Here is a 21,216-nt window from a genome sequence, read left to right as displayed (position 1 = left end):
CAATTTCAATTACAATTACATTTTACAATTTCAATTAACAACCCTCCCCATGACTTCCCCCAACTTCCCTTCCTGGTTTATAACCTCCCTGTTTCTTCTGCTTATAATTTTGTATTCCTTATATATTAAAATTAAGGTTGTAATATTTGTCTCTTCTTCTCATTTTTACCTCATAATTGTATTTTCTGTTTGTATTTGTCCAATGTAAGTGTATTACTCAAATCCTGCCAGTGAGTTCATTTCAGTGCATTGTTTCTGTATACCGGTATATATCATAAAAGGTTCCCAATCTTTTAAAAAGTCATTATTGTCTTTATCTTTAAGTCTCTCAGTTAGCTTTGCCATTTCAGCATATTCCATCAACTTTTCTTGGCAGTGATCTTTCGTTGGTATTTTATCGCTTTTCCAACTTTGAGCTAGTAAAATTCTGGCTGCTGTTGTTGCATACATGCATAATTTTTTCTTATCTTTTGGTAAATCCTGCCCTAAAATACCTAATAAAAACACTTCTGGTCTTTTAACAAAGATTATCTTAAAAAAATTTTTTTCATTTTATTATAGATCATCTCCGAATAGTTTCTAATTATTTTACAATTCCACCACATATGGAAAAGGGTACCTTCTTTTTCTTTGCATTTCCAGCACTTATTAGAACTTGTTTTGTACATTTTGGCCATTTTCACCTGTGTAATATGTTAGGATATTTCCGTTCCACCTTAAAAGGGAGCAGGATGTTTGTGTCACAGCCTGCGTATTTCCTGTTCACAGGATGTTTCTGTTGTGTCTATGCTTTCGTTTCTCTCTCTGTGTGTGCCTGAACACGCAAGCAGGCAGTCATGTATTTTCTTTGTTCTGACCAACGCTGAATAAACTTCTCAATAATGCTCTCCTGCGTGCATCTTTCTCTGTGCAAATTCTGCTGATAGAGCGTGCATCAGCTCTGGAATGTGGCAAGCTATTTTCTGGAGCTCGTGTCGCTAATTGCTGATACTGTATCTACAGGAGATCGATGGATCGTCCGGAGGCGACGTGGGGGCCATGATGGGCTTTATCTCCCTGGCAGTATCCCAACATAATATACCATCTGTACATCATCTTCATATAATTCTCTTTCAACAAAATGTAATCCATGAATTTTAGGTTACTTTTCCACAATTCCCCCCAATCATCCATTTGTATATTATGTCCTGTATCTTGTGCCCATTTAATAATGACTGCCTTCACCTCGTCTTTCGTAAAAGGATGGCCACTTTAATCTGGGCTGCTCCTAGGTCAAACCCTCTAGACAAATGCAGTTTAAAAAAGAAAATGAGCTCAGAATTTCCAGCTGAGCAACACCGATGACAGATAGATCCCAACAAGCGACTGGTGCAAATGGCAGCTACAGTGTGCAAGCCAAACAAACAGCAGAAGAGGACATTCTCCCATAAGTAAAGCTGTCCCAAAAGTTCTCAGAATAAACATATGCAGCTTGGAAGGAGTGCTTTGTGTGGTTAGAAATGACTCTATGGAATACACCTCCACTCACCCTTTTAATGTCATGACTGGAGGCAATTTCCTCTGGAGGTAACGCTCCGCTTTGCGAAGGCAAACCTCGCACCAGACATGCGACAGTGTGTCAAGGAGCGTTACACCTGCTTTCCCTGACCTTTTGCCTTCTTGGCTAGAAAACAAGGTTTTCCCCCCTGACCTTTTGTCCTCTCACAATTTGTTTGTTAGACATATCACTTGGCTGGAGCATGACGGGGGACGCAGACGTAATCAAGTATTGAGGGGAACATTTGAGGGAAACACCTGCTGACATGTGTATTTGCTAAGTTCAGGGTGGTTTCGCTACTGTTTCCAATTGTTGACTTCTGCTAATAAAAGGAGCCTGTGCAAAGCTAGCTGGCAGCTTGCTTGGAGCATGCTTGCCAGCGTGCTTCTGCACAGCTCACCTGCATTCAACCTCCTGTCATCTCTGTTATTCCTACAATTTCCCACTACCCTTTATTTTCACTTGCAAGTAGCCAATGAAATGTAACTTCATGATGATATTGGAACGCAAATCAGATTACAGGTGATGCTTCCTTGCCTCACTTTGGAGGCTTGTGAGTAACAATAAAGGGGAGAAAATGATACCCAGAAGCACTAGAACAGAGGCAAGGAACCTCAGTCCCAGACCTTCCAAGCGTCCCTATTTTCCTGGGACAGTCCCAAATTTCCAGAAGCCCTCACAATTTCTGATTTGTTCCCGGAATCTCCCACTTTTCCTTAAAAAGGTAAAGGGACCCCTGACCATTAGGTCCAGTCGTGGCCGACTCTGGGGTTGCAGCGCTCATCTCGTTTTATTGGCCGAGGGAGCTGGCGTGCAGCTTCTGGGTCATGTGGCCAGCATGACTAAGCCGCTTCTGGCAAACCAGAGCAGCGCACGGAAACACCGTTTACCTTCCCTACTTTTGAGGTGCTTTCAAACTGCTAGGTTGGCAGGAGCTGGGACCGAGCAATGGGAGCTCACCCCGTCGCGGGGATTCGAACCACCGACCTTCTGATTGGCAAGTCCTAGGCTCTGTTGTTTAACCCACAGCGTCACCCGCATCCCTCCACTTTTCCTTAGGTCATCCTTAATTCCATCAGAGAAATTTTGGAAGGTATGGAGTTATGCAACCCTCAAGCCAAGGAAATAAGTAGCCAGGCAACCTTTAGAAGACGTCTGAAGGCAGCCCTGTATAGGGAAGGTTTTTAAAGTTTAATTTTTGGTTACGTTTTTATATATGTTGGAAGCTGCCCAGAGTGGCAGGAGCAACCCAGTCAGATGGGTGGGGTATAAATAATAAAAGGATTTTAATTATGGAATAGGATGTCCCTATTTTCATCAGAGAAACATTGGAGGGCATGTAGGGCCAGGGTCCTGATGTGGTCCTCCAAGGACACACAACCACGTTCTCAGCTGACGCCACCTTCAGCAGTCCTACTTCATATCTTCCTTTAGTGTTTTTGCCTGGGTGGAATATGCCCCTGAATGCATCGCCTCTGTGTCACCTGGGTGAAGCTCGGGGGGGGGGGTATGAGGGAGGCAGAAACATGCCTACTACATTAACCACTTCATCATTAAACTTCTGCTAAATTCGTAGTTCCCCCCACCCACCCTCAGCTTACTGATTCCTCCTCATACATGGATGTTGCTGCTTTGCTACATAACAATTAGCCCTCTGAAAACGAGTTCACTATTTCTATACGATGTAAATAATCAAATGTGAATAATTGTGTTTCCACATGCCTAAGAGACACACTGTTGACAGAGGGCTTTCGTTTTTCTGCTTCATATTCACATTGCTTTTTTTCCATACACACACACACAAAAACTCACCCCACAACCGACTGTAGGTGGTGCTAAATTCTTTCTGAGTCGAGCACTTTTTCGGATGACTTAGGAACTACTTCTAGAAGCCTCGGAGCATATAAATACTATTTAGATACTAAATAACTGAACACTCACAAAATTCATAGAAGAGTTTAGGCTCAACGTTTGGTCTTCCTCCGCTTTCCATACTCAGCAAGTCATTAAGTGAAGCGAGACAAAAGTAGCCTGTTCTTGTTGTTGTTAGTGCTAATTTCCCCTATATACACAAGTTTGAAAGCAATTTTCTCTAATATATGTGGGTTTTTTGCACTGGGATAGCTCAGTCAGTAGAGCATGAGATGCTGAATCACAATAAGCATTCTTGCACACATTATATGGCTTGGCTGGATTGCAAATCTTGGAGAAGTGAATATTTCAATGATGAATTTGTTCTCATCTTGATTCAGAATGTGTGAATTACGCAAGTCAGTCTTTAACTGTGAACTGAATCAAATGTCTTCTCCACCTCTTGTCCATACCCTATTGAAGAGGGTTCACTTTTTGCATTTAAAAGTTCCCAAGTTCAATATCCAGCCTCTCCAGTTAAGAGGATCAGGGATCAGGTGATGTGAAAAACATCTGCCCAAGACACTGGAAAGGTACTGACAATCACAGTTAAGAATGGATGAATCTGCCCATTTCGGTTTGGCTCATTTTTCCAATCTTAAATTCAGTTCACTCCATTTCCACATCCATTTACAGGAAAAGGAAATCTATGCACTGCTTAATATAACAAAATCTAAAATCAGTTCATACAAATTGCAACAATAAAGCCACAAGCAAAAAAATTGATACGTAACATCAAAAAGCAATAAAATTCCAGTAAAATCTTAAGCAAAACATTGAAACAGAAATACTGAAATTATGTTCGTGGGTTCCTATGGAGTTTTTTTTCTGGGGGGGGGAGAGACTTGGTAACCCATAACCCAAGACATTGTGACCCTGATTATTTGTGGACAATTCTAATACATTATTATTATTATTATTATTATTATTATTATTATTATTATTACAAACAATTTCCTTGAATCTATGTATGTCATTTTCCTTTATATATACATTTTTGTGCACAGTATCCCAGTGTTAAAATGTTCCATCCTTGGAGCCTGGTGGATCAGCTTGGAATCCAGAGCTGCTAGGTCTGGGGACATGGTTGAAGCCTTGGCCGATTTGTAGACTGCAGAAATGACACGGGAGATCAGCACCATTGCTCCTGAGCATGCTCATTCACTTCAGCAATCCTGGGAAGCTTGCGGTATACCCTGAAGTTGTGGGTGATGGTATAGATTAGAAGATGGCTAGAAGGCAAATGGGAAACAACTCAAATTAATACAAGCCCCAAAATGCTTCAATAATAATAATAATTTATTATTTACACCCCGCCCATCTGGCTGGGCTTCCCCAGCCACTCTGGGCGGCTTCCAACAAAACACTAAAATACAATAACCTATTAAACATTAAAAGCTTCCCTAACCAGGGCTGCCTTCAGATGTCTTCTAAAAGTTTGGTAGTTATTTTTCTCTTTGGCATCTGGTGGGAGGGCGTTCCACAGGGTGGGTGCCACTACCGAGAAGGCCCTCTGCCTGGTTCCCTGTAACTTGGCTTCTTGCAGCGAGGGAACCGCCAGAAGGCCCTCGGTGCTGGACCTCAGTACGATGGAGGTGGAGATGCTCCTTCAGGTATACTTCTTAAAAGGGGTGGCAGTGGGACCACTCCTTGAGAAACCTTCCTTGGACCTGGAAGATCTCTCAAAACAATCAGGTAATTGTAAATATCCCCTTCCTTAGCAAGTTTCCTGAGATAGGGAATTGGACCAATGACCAACTCAAGGCATTCTTGGATGAGATGTCTCAAGTGTGTGGCACTCACCCAGGTTTGGCATGTGTTGGAACGTCACTGGAAGCATATAGGTGTTTTACCGTATTTTATTTACAAATATACAGGTTGACCATGCCTTAAGCACTTGAACAGACAGCCAAATCCATGTAAGATCTCTGGAGCAAAGCAATCTTCAAGGTGCAGCTGTCTGCCTCTTCATTTATATTCCACTCCATCGCCTGCCAGTTTTATTGCCTCTCTTTCACACATGCTACCTATCCAACAACATCCTTTCCTACGAGGTCAACAGGAAAAAGGCACCCCTCCTTCCAGGTATTTCTTAGCTAACTACTACCTGTAATCTGAATCCTTGGCCTGCAGCCGGCAGGCCTTAAGAAAACAGTGCAACCAGAACTGTATCAGGCTTACTGGCTGGAGTCACCGTCCAAAACGTCAGGAGGTTGAGGAAGGTTAATGAAAAGAAATCTCCAACAACACTTCAAGCTCCATTAACCTTCTCCTCTTCAATTCCCTATCTCACAAACAATGCACTTAAACACATTCTCCACAGTATATTGTTGCTGCCAACGTGCTTATCTTACAACGTTTTCATTTCTATTCCCTCCCCTTTTCTTTCTTTAGGGTGGTAAACGCAAGCCAGCAATGTCCTGGGAATGGTGTTTGTGCATTCCTACCTCTATACAGTGGTACCTCAGGTTAAGTACTTAATTCGTTCCGGAGGTCCATACTTAACCTGAAACTGTTCTTAACCTGAAGCACCACTTTAGCTAATGGGGCCTCCTTATGCTGTCGTGCCACTGGAGCCCGATTTCTGTTCTCATCCTAAAGCAAAGTTCTTAACCTGAAGCACTATTTCTGGGTTAGCGGAGTCTGTAACCTGGAGCGTATGTAACCTGAAGCATATGTAACCCGAGCTACTACTGTATTATAAAGCTTTTTCTTATGCACATGTTAATTCTGGGATCGGATAAAGTCCACTAGCAGGGTGAGGTAAGGAATGAAATTAGATGCTAACGGAGCATCAGGATTACAAGGAAGATTTGAACACTTTAAGGCTGCAATTCATTTTTTATTTGCTATAGAGTAAATCCCCTTGAAATAAATTAGAATTACTTCTAAGTAAGCATGCATAGCATTGCACGGTTGATATTCATAGATACATATGTACGTACACAATTTTATTTGCTTGCCATGTTTCCACAGCTCGAACCGTGCTCAAGGTGGCTTATGAAAAAAGACATCACTACAATATAACAAAAGTAGTCACTTTTCTTGGACTACAGCTCCCATAACTCCTTGCTGTTAGCAATGCTAACATGGGTTGGTGGGAACTGCAGTCTGGAAAACACCATCTGTTCACATTAACTCTTGCCTTCTGTCTATCTTTGCTGGAGCCAGGGAGACCAGGCATCTCAAGAGAAATCCTTGGTTTACTGGATATGGGCTGTTCTAATTAACTGTTATAATTAAACATAACTCTCTTTTTTTAACCTAAAAGCCTTATATGGCTCAGGACCACAATACCTCAAGGACCACCTCCCCCCATATGAACCACCCCAGGCCCTGCAATCATCACCTGAGGCCCTTCTTCATGTGCCTCCTCCATGAGAGGCCCGGAGGGTGGCAAGACGAGAACGGGGCCTTTTCTGCAGTGGCTCCCCATCGTGGAATGTTCTCCCCGGGGAGGCTCACTTGGCACCTTCATTACAAATCTTTAGGCACTAGGCAAAAACATTCCTCTTGTCCTAGGTCTTTGGCTGATTATACAATACATGGCCTATTAAACTCTCTCTCTCTCTCTCTCTCTCTCTCTCTCTCTCTCTCTCTCTCTCTCTGTGTGTGTGTGTGTGTGTGTGTGTTCTTATGGTATATATTTTTTGTGTTTTTACATTGTAGACTGTCCTATGATCTTTGGATGGAGGGTGGTATAGAAATGTAATTAATTAATAAATTCATAATACTTAAGCATGTTCCTCTAACATATTTTAAAATGTTTTAGATGTACAATGATGACTTGAAGCAGACTTTAAAAGTAATAAAAGCTAGACTTCTCCATCCAACACATAGATTCTCATAGGAGCCCATGGACTATGGCTTATAAATTTCCCACCCACCCACTCACCCTTCCCCATTCCCATTATTGATGTACGACATTTCCTTCCACTACACAAAAGCCAGACGTCTTTGTAAATCAGCAATACTGTTACTGCCATTACAGGGAGGGAAACAAATACGAGGGGATTATCAAATATGACTCAACCCTTTGTTTCCCTTGTAAATCTGGAATTGGTTGAAGGCTATTATTTTAGTGGAAGGAAATGAATTTTGCCATTTCATTCCCAGCCATCTTTTTAAATGTCATTGATAAATGTTTCAGTGCTGCAGGTGTTTTTCTCCATATACACATGAGCTTGAGTGAGAAATAGAGGCTAAAACTTGCACCATATAGAACAGGGATATGGACCCCATACTGCATGTCCTATCATCCCTGACCATCGGCCATGCTGGGATTTTTAATCCAACAGCAGCAAGACGACCGCAGGTTGGGGAAAGACTCATCGAGGATGTGAAACCATAAAAACTCTGCCTTTCAGTTTTTCGGCAACTCAAAATGAAGCCTTCGCTGTTGGTGGCAGTGATGGCCACCAACTTAGATGACTTTAAAAACAGAACTTCATGGAGGAGAAAACTACTGTATCAATGACTACCAGGCATGGAGGTTATGCTATGCCAGGCTTCCTCAACCTTGGCCCTCCAGATGTTTTTGGCCTACAACTCCCATGATCCCTAGCTACCAGGACTAGCGGTCAGGGATGATGGGAATTGTAGTCTCAAAACATCTGGAGGGCCGAGGTTGAGGAAGCCTGTGCTGTGCCTCCACAGCTGAACACAGTAGTGCTTTTGAGTACCAGTTGCTGGACACCATAGGAGGAGAGAGAGGTATTCTGCTTGGGTCCCCGTCTTGTGGATTTCCCACAATGCACCTGGTTGACCAATGTGAGAACATGATGCTGGACTGGATGGGCCATGGGCACGATCCAGCAGTATCTTACTGTGTTATTATATTCTTAACAATCAGATCTCTCACGTATTGTCCCTGCCTGACCACTCACTATTTCAACTATCCAGCTGCATTTCCCAGAAATTGTCTTGTGGTAGGTAACTATTTAAAAATAGAATTCTAATTTTAGAGAGAGACCTTTCTCCTTCACACACACACACACACACACCACAATAAAGTTAAACCAAGAGCATGGCCCAGAGAACCTTTTCACTCACCCTCCCTACCCCACCCCCTTGTCCGGATATCACCTCACCCTTGCCATCTGTCAATAAAACAAATGGGCTCCGTTTGTTGTCCAATTGGCTCTGCAGACCTTGCCACATCAGAAAGAGTTTTATTCAGGGTTGGCAGGGACAGTGAGGAATGGCTGGCAAGCGAGAGGAAAACGCCGTTTCAAAAGAGCCCCTTGCATCACACATGCTGAGTTGCAGTTCCAGAGGAATTACTGCTTCACGACTGGAAAAAGTTAACAACCAGCGAGAGGATAGTCTTTCTCCGTCTGTTGCTATGAGTGCTGGTCTATAGGGGTGTAGCTTTCCTCTTGGGTTTCTTTGTTTGTTTTGCATATTGCTTTCCTCTTCCTTCTGGCAGAAGGGACTTTTTTATTATTATGGTCAGGTGAGGTGCAAAAGCCAGCATGGAGCACCCGAAAGAAACCAAGCTCGCCTTGAGCCAGAAAGAAAAATGGGGGTAAGTAAAACAATAAAATTAAGATGCTTGGAGGTTGCCGGGCATTTAGTGGCAATGAAATAATAGGAAACTCAGGGCGCGGCGGAGCCCAAGCTAAGTTTCTAAGCTAAGTTCCAGCTGGTTGCAATGGGAGAGTCAAGTCCAGACTTTTTGAGGGGTACGCTCCGTGTTAGTTGCTTGCAGCAAAAGTAACCAAGAGTCTTGTGGCACCTGAAATTTGTGATGGAGTAAGCTCTGGTGGGCTTCTTAAGATGCATGAAGTGTTATTCTTTGTTATCGGGGTGTGTGTGTACACACAAGGTTTATAGGGTAAACAGTCAGGCCAGAGGGAAATTAAATGCAGAGGAGTGTGGACAAATTACATATTCAGCAGTGGTTCTTCCCAAAGCAGTGCTCAGTGACACAGACAACCTGGCATTGGTAAGCCAATGGGCACAGATAATGGGCTAGCCACCCTTTGTCTTTTAGGTTCCAGACTTACATTTCTCCCATTGAAATCAATGGGATTCAAGGAGGGCATACATGGAGCAGAGTGATGCCTCGTGATAAACAAACCATATTCACAGGTGCAATTGTAGGAGGTGAAGGAGAAATGTCTCCTATATGTTTTAGAAGGGGGGGATATGGTTACTGTCAAATCCCCCCGCCCATTGTTTTTCTGGCCTGTACTTGTGGCAAATGGCATAAACATTGAAAATAAGACTTGTTGGCTGCAGTTATGAGCTCTTTAGCTTTATAACGACCATTGATATTGTTGGTGGCTGCACCCAGTTAACGAGAGGAAAACATAGACTTGCGCTTGCTGAACAGTAAATACACCCATTAGCAAAAAGTTTTGAATAATTTTGGTGCTTATGGAAACTCCCTGCTTTCTTTCTTTCTTTTCTTTTTTGTGGGAGAAGGGGTTAGAATGATCACGAAAGGTGAGGGCCATGCTTCTGTGAACTGTGGAGATTGTGGGTCAATGTCCTCTCCCCCAATCCCAGCTATGATTATTTTATGGGCAAAATGTAATACAAGAATTGCAGCAAAGGCTGAGTGAGCAGTGAAATTCTAATAAAGGGATCCTTTGAGGTCTCTGACTGTGGTTTGTTATTGAGGGCCTCCTTGGATGAACACAGGGTAGAGAAGAACTTTGTGGTCGAATTGTCGCCTTTGTTGGTGGTATTCCTGCTCCCGTCCCTACCCTTTGCTTTTTTGCACAGCGCTTCATTAAAAGAGGTTTGCCCGGTGCTTTTATCTCCTTGAGTTTGGCATATATTCGGAACCTTATGTGCTCAGCTGCGCTGCATCGCATTATGAAGAGGGCAATTTTGAGGATGTTTGATGAATCCCTGTGGCTAATAAAATAAGCACCCACTTGGCTGGGAATATCAATTTGCAGCCATAATGGCAGCACAAAGTGAACAGCTTTAAGTGATCCTGTTTTTATAATCCTATAATCTCGATGCACTTCGATATGCATGCAGGAAGTGTTTGCAGCTGGACTGGACTGTGTGATAAAAAGAAGAGCGAGGCAGGGGAGCAAATATCATTAAGCCAAACATAAACTTTCAGTACAAAATCCATCTTTTTTTCCACAGGATTTAGAAGGTTTGTGGAACTGTAATTCTTTCTAGTGTCAGCCCTGCTGGTTTGCCATTGCTTCACCTGAATGCTTCATATATACAGATATTTTGCATTTATGACTACAGCTTTGCTGAAAATTATCCAGTTTTGAGGCGGATATTAATAATTTCAATGAGGTAGACAATTTTCTAGAAAATCTCAAAGATTATGTGAATTTTCACCACAGGTAGATAGATAATTTGGCACCATTGTTTTCAATGACTGCTGCTACTTCTGTCTGATCTCACGATCTGACCCATACACCCCACCAGTTTCTGCATTTTTCTCCCTCCTGGATCAAGCAAATGGATGCTTCCAGCCAATCAGAAAATGGGACAATGCTGCAATGATGACACAATGCAGTCTAGGTTTGGCTATGTGGCTGCATCATGGAGAAAGCAAGTTAGAGAAATAGAAAGAGAGGGCCACATAGATTTAAACACAAATGTTTTCAGAAGGCGTGCCGGTGGGGGGGATATCAAAGGGGGTTTGTGGTTGCACTGGCAAAAATATTTTTCAAAAAACATTGTTAAGTAGGTTTAAACTCTGCTTCTGGTGACATATGAGCATGCAGAAATGAAATGATGTGGTTGGCTTATATATGTATTGGAGAAGAATATCTCATTTGACAGAAAGGAGCTGTCAAATCAGTTTTCAGAAGGTGGTTTGTTTGTAGCTTGAAATTCTTCTGAGGCAGTCTTGGTTTCATAAATTACATTTTATATGATTTACTACATCATTCCGGTCAAATCTACTGCTGTCCATAGTCCAATTTGGTGGCAGTCAAAATGGGTTTCTATTTATCATTTCCTGAACTTTTTTTCTGCATCTCCAGTGCTTTGTTTTTCTTATTGATGACCACAATAGCCTTGTGAAGTAGGCTACACTGAGATATATTAACTTGTCTAAGTCCTAAGAGCTGCAATTTCACGGGTGAGCACTCAGTTGGCAACCCTACAGACTAGAGTCAGCCACGCATGCATTGGGGGGGGGGGGAGAGAGAAGAAGGCACAGATATGCATAACATTTGCATATGACCATTCACATGGACAGATGCAAACTTAGAGTTACCATAGCTGAAATAGAAATGCAATGCATCTCATCATAGTGGGGGAGACTGTGTGAGTTGGTGACCTGCCTGCCTGCTCTGTGAGCCTCCCCAGTACTAACAGTGAGTGGGCAGCTTCAATGCCCAACTATTCTCCGTTCTTAAGAGTTCTTTATCATTAGACCAGGCTTGGATCAGACAGCCCTGCAAGTGGTGTGATGGTTGGCGTCTTCTTCTTCTTCTTCTTCTTCTTCTTCTGCTTCTTCTTCGGCAATCACTCATAGCCGAGTAAGATGTCTTGGTTTTAACAATGAGTCCGTAAGTGACTGTGGAGGCCAATTCTGGATCCACACGTCCTTCCACAGTGGGGACATTGGTTTCCAGGTGGGAGTTGATCACAGTGTGGATTTGCCAAGTGTGCCTTCCTCTTAGCATGTTTCTCCCTTTCGTCCTGAGTTCGAGCGTCTTCAAAGCCCATGACATTTTTGGTAAAGACTGTTCTCCAACTGGAGTGTTCGCAGGCAAGTGTTTTCCAATTGTCGGTGTTTATACTACGTTTTGTAAAATTTGCCTTAATGCAGTCTTTAAACCTCTTTTGTTGACCACCAGCGTCACACTTTCCATTTTTAAGTTTGGAATAGAGTAGTTGCTTTGGAAGACGATCATCAGGCATCTGCACAACATGACCAGTCCAATGAAGTTGATGTTGAAGAACCATTGCTTCGACACTGGTGATCTTTGCTTCTTCCAGTACACTGGTATTAGTTTGTCTGTCTTCCCAAGCGATGTGTAAAAAATGTTGGAGATACTGTTGATGGAATTTTTCAAGGAGTTGGAGATGTATCAAACTAGGAACAGGTAAACCTGTATTTCAGTACTGTAACTTCTGCTCTTGCAGTGGAATATCTTCTCTCTCTTTTCCTTGCCTGTGCCCCACCCATCTCACCCATCTTCCCCAAATCTGTTCTAGAAGGCTTGGGTAAAACCCAGAGAAATAATAATAATAATATTTATACCCCAACCAGCTGACTGGGTTTCCCCAGCCACTCTGGGCGGCTTCCAGCAAAATATAAAAAACATAATAAAATGTCAAACATTAAAAACTTCCTGATACAGGTATGTATTGGGAATTTATACAATTAAGGCTCTTTTTTCATAATTTCCCCATGATTTTTTGTATTTTAAGCTTGTATTTGTTAACTAATGCATATATAGCCAGAGACTTGTGTGCATAAAATATTTATGTTCTGCTATTTCTGAGATGTTCTTGGATTCTGCACAAAAGGGGACTCCATTCCCTTTTAAACATCTTCAGAGAGGCAGGGGTGAATAAAGAGTATGTTAGTACTAAAATATCTGGAAGCCTTCTGGGGCTGAATTGCTCAGTAGATTGGGGACAGGTGTGAGAGAGGAGGAAATAGAGATGAATTTTGATTGCACAAGTAAAAGTCATCCCACTAATGCAAGGAAGGCTTTGGGACTTCCTCCTTTTCTGCTGAGGATCATTTGAATGAACTTGAATTGAATTCAGAACTAAATGAAAACCAAACTGATTAGTTTTCTAAAGGGATAAACGTGAACTGGAATTAGTTCCTTTTGAACATGTTGAACTAGAATGAGTTCCTTTTTAAGGTGAATGTTCGAAACATTCATTTATCTATCTATCTATCTATCTATCTATCTATCTATCTATCTATCTATCATCTATCTATCTATCTATCTATCTATCTATCATCAATATATCTATCTGTGCTGGTCTAGGGGGGAGGTTACCGTGGGGCGAGGTCCAGGACCTGAGTTGAGGGTTGGCAGACAGTCCTCCTCGGGCGAAGCGGGGTCCACAGCAGGAAGCCGGGCAAGGACAGGGACTCTGGGGAAAATAGGACTGGATGCTGGCCGAAACAGCTCATCAACGATATTGCTCCCGCAACCTGGGACCAAGCTGACTGGCCTTTATATTCTCTGAGGCCAGGGGCGGTCCCGGCCCCCAGGAGACCCGCCTCTCCTGGCCTTAAGGCGAGGACTCCTCCTGGGAGAAACCAGTTCCCTTCGCCTCTCTGCCCTTCGCCTCTGCAGCTCAGGAGAGGCTGGTTACTGGACCCAGGGGGAGACTCACCTTCCCCTGACAAGGCTGGGAGAGGCGCACCTGTAGGCACTGTGTCCTCAACCACCTCCGGAGCCAGAGTGGATTCACCTGGTGCCTGCTCCTGAGGATCCGGCACAGGTGCAGGCGTTCCAGAATCAAGGCCCTGCCCCAGTTCAGCCGGCCCTGGAGGCGGGGACTCCTATGCAGGCTGGGATTCCTCCGGTTCAGCCTCTGAATCAGATTCCCAGGCCATCACACTATCTATCTATCTATCATCTATCTATCTATCTATCTATCTATCTATCTATCATCTATCATCTATCTATCCATCTCTCTAGCTATCCAAATACAGAATATTCAAACACATCTCTAAGTACAGAATATTCAAATACATGTCTCCCCCCTGGAAACCTAAAGTGGTATGATCCAGGAATTACGTCGCTACTCTGACCCTGTTGAACACATAAAATGGCCTGAACCTGCCGCTCAAGTCCTGAAATGAAGGAGCTATGTGAATATTATGAAGAAGTTTACCAAAAATATTTACACCCATTCTAGATTCCATCTGTGAAGATGACCTTTCGAAACCAAGTTAATAACCACCTGACAAAGAGAAGGCATTTTTGAGGCTCAGCAGGAAATAAAAAGAGAACAAACATCAAAGCAGTCAGCTGGAAACAAAGAGAATTAAAACACATGATGGACGTGCGATGGGTTCGGGGAGGGGAGTGAAAAACCATGAGGAGAAAAACACTTTAAAAAAATATATTCATCAGCATACACCCCAGGAAGAGATTTATCCAATCACCATGAAAAAACAACTAGTGAGATCAGAAGGGTAAGAGGAAAATAAGATAAGTAAATAGCATAAATAAGGAAATGATAAACCGGATATGCAGAATTGCATTTGGAATATTGAAAGGAATTTTCTGATGTGCAGATTTTGAGGGAGGGGGACATGACACAGTGCTACCCCTATGTATGCCCTGAAGCATAATCATGTACTACCCATGGAGCAATTTATTTATTTTTAAATGAAGGGATTTGATTCAGTTCACAAGCAGGCCTTATGAAGAACGGTTGAAGGAGCTGGGTATGTTTAACCTGGAAAAGAGGAGACTGAGAGGGAGACCTCAACCCCTAGAAGTTGGCTCCTATGCTTCAAACGTGGTGGATTTTCTTTCCTTGGAGGTTTTTAAGCAGAGGTCAAAAGACACACTTCGCTGAATTTTGCCATGCAGTTCACCGGCAGAGTAATGTGTACAAACATGCACATGTGCGTGAAAGTAACCTAGAAAAATGTAATTGCATTAGGATAAAGTGGTTGGCAAAATGTATCTGTTAGGCAAAATGGTATACAGAGAAATGTATAAAGCCAGGCTCTACCCATCTTCCTGTTCCACCCTTCAGTTCCTTCCCTTTGGGATCCATTCTGCTAAGTCATCTTTGAGGAAGCAGGGTGGAGGGCTTCCACTGCAAGAGTGGGAACGATATTTCCCAAGGCACTCTGTGCAATTTGAAAAGATGCACGCCTGGGACACCATCAGCACAGATGCACCAACATTAAAAAGGTAAAGGTAAAGGTACCCCTGCCCGTACGGGCCAGTCTTGACAGACTCTGGGGTTGTGCGCCCATCTCACTTAAGAGGCCAGGGGCCAGCGCTGTCCGGAGACACTTCCGGGTCACATGGCCAGTGTGACATTGCTGCTCTGGCGAGCCAGAGCTGCACACGGAAACACCGTTTACCTTCCCGCTGGTAAGCGGTCCCTATTTATCTACTTGCACCCGGAGGTGCTTTCGAACTGCTAGGTTGGCAGGCGCTGGGACCGAGCAACGGGAGCGCACCCCGCAGCAGGGGTTCGGACCGCCGACCTTTCGATCAGCAAGTCCTAGGCGCTGAGGCTTTAACCCACAGCGCCACCTGTGTCCCGACATTACAAACCAACATTACAAACCAGTAAAGAAGGAACAGAGAAGGTTTTGCTTCTCTGTTCTTTCAAAGAAAGCTTGCAAATACTGAACTTGCTTCTTTCGGAATTGAAACGCTTGTCCAGAATATTAGCAAACTCCTCTCATCATTTTGACTGCAAATGTTCCACAGCTTCATGAAAATGACTTTTATTTAATTCTCCAGATTTATTTTAAAACAAAGAAATTACTTCCATTTCTTTCCCAGCTTTCTCGTGGTCCTCCTGCTTGCGTGACTCAGGGCTTTTCACATCATCCTGGTTGCACAAGAAGTTCCACCACAGTGATTTTCTCACCTCCATCTGATTTTGTACGGTGTTGAAATGGATCTTGAATCAGGACCGCCAGCAACCAGTCTTTGGCACTTTACCTCCTGTGGTAACTCAGAAAGCAAACTAGCACTTACAGGTTAAGAGCATGAAAGAAGTCATCTGATCCTTTGCCACATTGTACATCCTGTCAGGTGACTTCCAGTGTGGTGTAGTGGTTAAGAGTGGTAGACTTGTAATCCGGTGAACCGGGTTCGCGTCTCTACTCCTCCACATGCACCTGCAGGGTGACCTTGGGATAGTCACACTTCTCTGAAGCCTCTCAGCCCCGCTCACCTCACAGAGTGTTTGTTGTGAGGGAGGAAGGGAAAGGAGAATGTTAGCCGCTTTGAGACTCCTTCGGGTAGTGATAAAGCGGGATATCAAATCCAAACAAGACAGTTGAGGCACACCAGGCAAAGAGTCTGAAGGTTCATTTTTTTCATATGTGGTGTAATTGTAAAAAAGCAACAGGCTTTTGGGAAATGATACATAATGAATTGAAAAAAGATGTTTAAAATAGTCATTTCCACAAAGCCAGAAACATTTCTTTTGGCAAGAATAAAGGCAGAGGTAAAAAACAAAACAAAAACCCACCTTGGTTAAATTGTTTATTTATGCCACCACTGCAGAAAGAATACTGTATGCACCGGAATGTAAAAAAGTTCCAACAAAAGAGGAGTGGACTTTAAAACTATTGGACTATATGAAGATGGCAAAATGGGTGGCAAAAATAAGAGACCCAAAAGACGAAAAGTTTGTGGAAGAGTAGAGATCCTTTTCGGACTATCTGAGAAAATATTATAGTCAATAGAAGTCGCAGGCAGGACTGGAAATAAAAGCAAAGGAATGAAATGTAGGATATATGCTATAGAAATAAGTATTACCTTTAAGGCATAGATAAAGGATTTGCACAGAAATATAGAATCACATAATCATAGAGCTGTAGAGTTGGACACACACACACACACACACACACGAATGACATACCAGGCCCGTAAGGTCAACTCAGCTCATGAGTCTTAGCAACTCATTCCTATTCAGTGGTACCTCTGGTTACGAACTTAATTCGTTCCGGAGGTCCATTCTTAACCTGAAACTGTTCTTAACCTGAGGCACCACTTTAGCGAATGGGGCCTCCTGCTGCCACCACGTTGCCGGCGCGCAATTTCTGTTCTTATCCTGAGGTAAAGTTCTTAACCCAAGGCGCTACTTCCAGGTTAGCAGAGTCTGTAACCTGAAGTGTTTGTAACTCGAGGTGTTTGTAACCCGAGGTACCGCTGTAAATGGCAATGTAGACTGCCTTGCATTGTATCTGACCTATCATCTTCCACCTTTCTGGTCCCTCTGATTCTGGATCCTGAACCTCAACCTTCTGCAACTGGCCATTCATCCTAGCTGCTTGTGACAGAAACCAATGGTATAGCTTAGTATGAGGACACTTCCTGTGTTCCTGCAAAATGGCCTGTAGTTCGCACGCTACGTCTACCCATATATGCTAACGTTGCTTTGATTAGCTTGCAGATCGAAGGAATTACAGGACTTAACAGTTTCAGAGAAGAGGATTACTGTAATATGTTTATCTCTGGTTTGCAATTGCTGAAAGCTGATTATGTCCATATCCAATAGGTGGCAGCATTAGATACAGATCGAGGCCTACGGAACTGATGCAGAAAGCCCGCTGTAAACATAAAACGTCTGGCAATCTCGGAGTGTTCGGAATTTACCAGGCACTCAGAAGAAAGCTAAAGCGAAAAAGCTTTTTTCCCTCCAAAAGGCACTTTGGGTCTTAGAAAAACAACATCAACTTAGAAGCGCTTGGAGGGGGTGTGGAGAGAGAGAGAGAGAGAGAGAGAGAGAGAGAGAGAGAGAGAGAGAGAGAGAGAGATAGATGAGGAGGGAATGCTTGAGGCATAAAAAGGCCTGAGCAGACTGGCAAAAGGAAATGGGGGAAATAATTATTTGTTCACCTGCCGAAAAATGAAGCCAGTGAATTGAATGAGCAAGAGAGTTAAAATGTCAACAGTGAGCTCTTGCTTCATGCAGAGTTAGCTTGTGGAGCACTAGTTTGCCATGTGAAGCTTGGGGGCTTTTGTTTTCAATTAAGACTTTGGCATCAGCCAGCGAATATCAGGGATTATCAGGTAGGCATCCATCCCAGGGCCTTGGGGCTGTCTATCAGTAAGGTGTAAGGTAATTCTGGCATCGCCTGGCCAGAGAGAGCTCCTATGTTGGTCCTACTTTGTGCCTATTGGGAATGCCTTAATAAATGTTTATTAGTTTGAGTTGCTTTCAGTTTTCAGTACCATGGACCAGAGCAGTAGTGGATTGCATGGTGGAGAGCCATAACTCACCTGGCTTCCAATCTTCCATATTGATTGGAAAATAGAGAGGGCAGAGGCAACAGGCAGGTTGGTGTGGTGCAAGGACAGTGGTGGAGCCAGTCCGGCATTCCTGGCACCACATTTGCACCCCACTGGCCATCTTGATGAATCACCATTCTTCCTCTTACCTCCCAATATGCAGCAGTGATTCAACCAACTGGAGTTCAAGTGAGTGGCAGCATCTCCCCAGGCCAACCACTACTGAACCTGGTCATTCTTCTGGGCCATCTCTCCATGATGGGACTTGAATTTTTTGAGTGGGGGGGGGAGAGACCAAGATGGTGGCATTGGGGGATTCTGTTCCACTCATAGCCAGCTATGAGATCATAGAATCATAGAATCATAGAGTTGGAAGAGACCACAAGGGCCATCGAGTCCAACCCCCTGCCAAGCAGGAAACACCATCAGAGCACTCCTGACATATGGCTGTCAAGCCTCTGCTTAAAGACCTCCAAAGAAGGAGACTCCACCACACTCCTTGGCAGCAAATTCCACTGTCGAACAGCTCTTACTGTCAGGAAGTTCTTCCTAATGTTTAGGTGGAATCTTCTTTCTTGTTGTTTGGATCCATTGCTCCGTGTCCGCTTCTCTGGAGCAGCAGAAAACAACCTTTCTCCCTCCTCTATGTGACATCCTTTTATATATTTGAACATGGCTATCATATCACCCCTTAACCTCCTCTTCTCCAGGCTAAACATGCCCAGCTCCCTTAGCCATTCCTCATAGGGCATCGTTTCCAGGCCTTTGACCATTTTGGTTGCCCTCCTCTGGACATGTTCCAGTTTGTCAGTGTCCTTCTTGAACTGTGGTGCCCAGAACTGGACACAGTACTCCAGGTGAGGTCTGACCAGAGCAGAATACAGTGGCACTATTACTTCCCTTGATCTAGATGCTATACTCCTATTGATGCAGCCCAGAATTGCATTGGCTTTTTTAGCTGCCGTGTCACACTGTTGGCTCATGTCAAATTTGTGGTCAACCAAGACTCCTAGATCCTTTTCACATGTATTGCTCTCAAGCCAGGTGTCACCCATCTTGTATTTGTGCCTCTCATTTTTTTTGCCCAAGTGCAATACTTTACATTTCTCCCTGTTAAAATTCATCTTGTTTGTTTTGGCCCAGTTCTCTAATCTGTCAAGGTCGTTTTGAAGTGTGATCCTGTCCTCTGGGGTGTTAGCCACCCCTCCCAGTTTGGTTGTCATCTGAAAATTTGATCAGGATGCCCTTGAGTCCATCATCCAAGTCGTTGATAAAGATGTTGCATAAGACCGGGCCCAAGACAGAACCCTGTGGCACCCCACTAGTCACTCTTCTCCAGGATGAAGAGGAACCATTGATGAGCACCCTTTGGGTTTGGTCAGTCAGCCAGTTACAAATCCACTGAGTGGTAGCATAGTCAAGACCGCATTTTACCAGCTTCTTTACAAGAATATCATGGGGCACCTTGTCAAATGCCTTGCTGAAATCAAGGTAGGCTACATCCACAAGAGTCTATCTTGTACTCCATGATTATGGATATCTCTATGAAACAAATGGGAGATTAGGTAACACACACAGGAGCCCTCACTTGTATTCCCCAAGAGGGGCTGGCGTTTTGATGGAAGTACCAGAAACAGTGAAGTTTAGTAACTTTTCAGTTCTGTGATTTTTTCTTTCTTTCTTGGCAATAAGCATGATGTCTCTTAAATCTGGACCTGAATTTAAATACCACACAAGATACCTAGGAGAACTTTTGTTTATTTTCTTTAAAATCCCTTTACTGATTCCTAAGTACTTCAACTTTTTTTAGCATGCTTAGAGATCAGAAACTATCATTCATGTTTTTTAAGCAAAGGAAATACTTCGACTAAAAGAAATATTATCTTTATATCCAACTTTTCCTTTGTGGAGTTCAGGGTGGTCAATATGCTTCTCTGTGGCCACATGCATATCATGTATTTAAAATATTATGATGCCATTATGATGTAATGGTTTTCCCCAAGGAATTCTGGGAGCTGTAGTTTGTTAAGGGTGCTAGGGGTTGCCAGGAGATCCCTATTGCCCTCACAGAGGTAAGATTCCCAGAGTTCCCTTTGAAGAGGGATTGATTTCTAAACCACTCTGGAAAGTGTAGGTCTGTGAGGCAAATAGGGTCCTCTCAGCACTCTTAGCAAACTACAGCTCCCAGAATTCTTTGGGTGAAGCCATGACTGTTTAAAATGGCATCATAGTGCTTTAAATGTATGGTATGAATGTGACTGAAGTCAGCCTGTGAGCTTCATAACTGAGCGGAGCTTCAAATTTGTTTCTCTTGACTCAATCTCACACTGTTACCATTTCACCACACTGACTCTCAAGATGAAAAATAAAAATCGCATTGTTAAAACCAAGTACCAACACAGTGTAATAAGAAGCAATTGTGTAAGCTCTCTTTTACAGAAGAAATGATCTAGCTTTGGTTGGTGATAAATTCTCATAAGCCTTGTAGCAGCCACAATCTCTTCCTGAATTTTTATTTTTCATTCCCTGCCAGAAATTGGTGTCAATGCTTTCAAACATGACTGAGGTTAATACATTTATTAACCCATCTCCAGCAATGATTTCCTGCCTTTCCCAGCCCACTTACTTTCCTGAGTCAACAGGTCCTTTCTTTTTTAAAAAAAGGGGGGCTTCTAAATCTCTAAAATCCAGCATTACAATTGCAGAGTAAAAATACAAAATAAAATGGAAAGTCTCCCATTCCTGACCCTTACATATTGCTTTGCCATCAGCTACGTCTGGCCAATATGCCCCTGTGAATTGCGCCAGACTAGAATATGAAAAAAATAACAACCAGATGACACACTTTATTACGGTCAG

The 21,216-nt window shown here is 43.2% G+C and overlaps 1 protein-coding gene across 1 annotated transcript in view; it reads left to right on the top strand.

The window, feature by feature from the left end:
- The first annotated feature begins 8,770 nt into the window (after positions 1 to 8,770).
- KCNMB2 (potassium calcium-activated channel subfamily M regulatory beta subunit 2) overlaps positions 8,771 to 21,216 on the top strand; it is a 318,635-nt gene continuing 306,189 nt past the window's right edge. The window contains exon 1 of the mRNA XM_081911380.1: positions 8,771 to 8,975. Coding sequence (XP_081767506.1) covers positions 8,923 to 8,975 — 53 coding nt within the window. The 5' untranslated portion in view covers positions 8,771 to 8,922. The remainder of the gene's footprint in view (positions 8,976 to 21,216) is intronic.

The sequence above is a fragment of the Podarcis melisellensis genome (assembly GCF_964234715.1).
Source record: "Podarcis melisellensis genome assembly, chromosome: 5".
In the NCBI taxonomy this organism is placed as follows: domain Eukaryota; kingdom Metazoa; phylum Chordata; class Lepidosauria; order Squamata; family Lacertidae; genus Podarcis; species Podarcis melisellensis.
Note: the sequence above shows the minus strand (reverse complement) of the source record. Positions and strands in the feature narration are given on the sequence as shown.